The sequence below is a fragment of the Trichechus manatus genome, unplaced genomic scaffold, assembly GCF_000243295.1.
Source record: "Trichechus manatus latirostris isolate Lorelei unplaced genomic scaffold, TriManLat1.0 scaffold00109, whole genome shotgun sequence".
In the NCBI taxonomy this organism is placed as follows: Eukaryota; Metazoa; Chordata; class Mammalia; order Sirenia; family Trichechidae; genus Trichechus; species Trichechus manatus.
This window is the reverse complement of record NW_004444045.1, coordinates 8,855,642-8,857,430: the sequence shown is the minus strand read 5'-3', so window position 1 is coordinate 8,857,430 and position 1,789 is coordinate 8,855,642. Positions and strand designations below refer to the sequence as shown.

The following is a 1,789-nucleotide window of genomic DNA, read 5'->3' as shown; positions in this document are numbered from 1 at the left end:
TTATTTCTGGAAATTTCACAAAATAAGCCACAAGTGGAAGAAAAGATTATTAAATAAGAAAAAAAGGAAGAAAATAATGAGGAAAAAAAGAGTCGAAAGACAGGTTTTACACTGTAATGTAACAGCATTACCTCTAACACTTGGCTAAAGCTCTCCGAGTAGGGCACGTATTTATTGTCTTTGTCTCCCTTATAAAACCAGGTACACCGTCTTACTTCTGATGCTAGCTCATCCCAGTATACAGCATACCGCATCCTCTCCCCCAGATGAACATCATACCTGCCCCCATCAGTGGGGACAACTCTCCCATTACAATCTTTTCCTATCAAAAATTGGGAAGGGGGAAAAAAGTACATATTTAAAAATAAATCCCACAAAATGCAATTCTGAGTTAGACTCTATACAATGTTATAAAACACATGAATGAACAAGTTTCTTTTTTGCCTAACATTACATAAAATGGAATTTAACTGACAGTTTTTCACTAACCACTCTACAACTGTCAAAACCATTCTTGGTTTTAATGAAACATTAAACACACCACCAAAGCATTGCTTTGTTCTTCTTCTGAGGAGAAATAGTTGCGTCTCTTAAAAAAAAAAAAAAAACTATAAGAAGACCTCTCTGAAATTTTTGCTTGAGGGACTAAAAGGTAAATTAATGACCATCATGATGCTATAGCAGTAACCAGCACCATTCTGTTTCATAAAAGAAACAATCGACAAATTAGAGAATTCATACTTCTGTGATCCGACACTCCGCACCCCACCCTACCCCACCATACACACATACTCTTTCTAAATAAAAACCAGAGCTGAAACATAAGCTAGAACATAAGAAATATTACTGGATAGATATGCAGAAATTACAAAAGGTACTGTTTTCAAAATATAAAGCTAATGCAAAACTTCTATATAAACATGTTATAGGAGATTACTTAACTGGAAAAATCTAAAATTTATTTTTAATAGCATTCACTACAAGGTGATTACGTTATAGTTTAAGAGAGATGACAGTCTTTGTCTATTACAAGTCACCATCTCCATCCTACCAGAGCCATATGCCTCTTCCAGCTGTTGTGAATCCTCAGAGTTGAAAGGAATCCATGTCTCCTTAGAATCTATGATCTTACAGTAAAACCAATGAGGAGAAACGGGTTCATACAAACTGGCAGCATCCATGTCTATTAGCTCAAAGGAACTGCATGAGTTTGGTGATGGAGATGGATCTGACTGGGACAATTGTTCCTGGTGTGATTCCACTGATGACATCTCTCTCTCTAAAAGACAAGTTAAAAGAAAACTATCAGGAAAATGATTTTCCTTCTATTAAATGTGTAATTGTTGACATACACACTAATCATTTTAAGGGGAGTAATTTCTGTAAACAAAAAAAACAACCTAAGGGGCTACATAATTTAAAATAAAATATAACATAAATTAACAGCCGGATTTTTGAGGCGATTTAAAATACTTCTTCTAGCCAGATCAACTACTTTGCACTGAGCTCTCAATTCTCTCAGAAAACTACACAGTTTTAGTCAATGTTACAGAACAAACCCAGAATCACAAGTAATATATGGTCAAAACTTGGTTGCAACACAACATTTTCTCCCAATGTCCAATCTACACCTAGTGCCAAAGCTAGAAAATTTACTCCAACCAAGCCAGGGTGCCATGTCCTAACAATACCTAGGTTTTAGGCTCCGTACGTCCATCATTACACATTTACATGACTACTAGAATCTTAAAATACTGAAAATACAACTTTTCATTTAAGAACCAAGTTC

The 1,789-nt window shown here is 35.2% G+C and overlaps 1 protein-coding gene across 1 annotated transcript in view; it reads right to left on the bottom strand.

The window, feature by feature from the left end:
* Positions 1 to 1,700, bottom strand: part of DDHD2 (DDHD domain containing 2) — a 33,767-nt gene extending 32,067 nt beyond the window's left edge. The window contains 2 exon segments of the mRNA XM_004383402.2: positions 124 to 322; positions 1,052 to 1,700. Coding sequence (XP_004383459.1) covers positions 124 to 322; positions 1,052 to 1,271 — 419 coding nt within the window. The 5' untranslated portion in view covers positions 1,272 to 1,700.
* Positions 1,701 to 1,789: the final 89 nt, after the last annotated feature.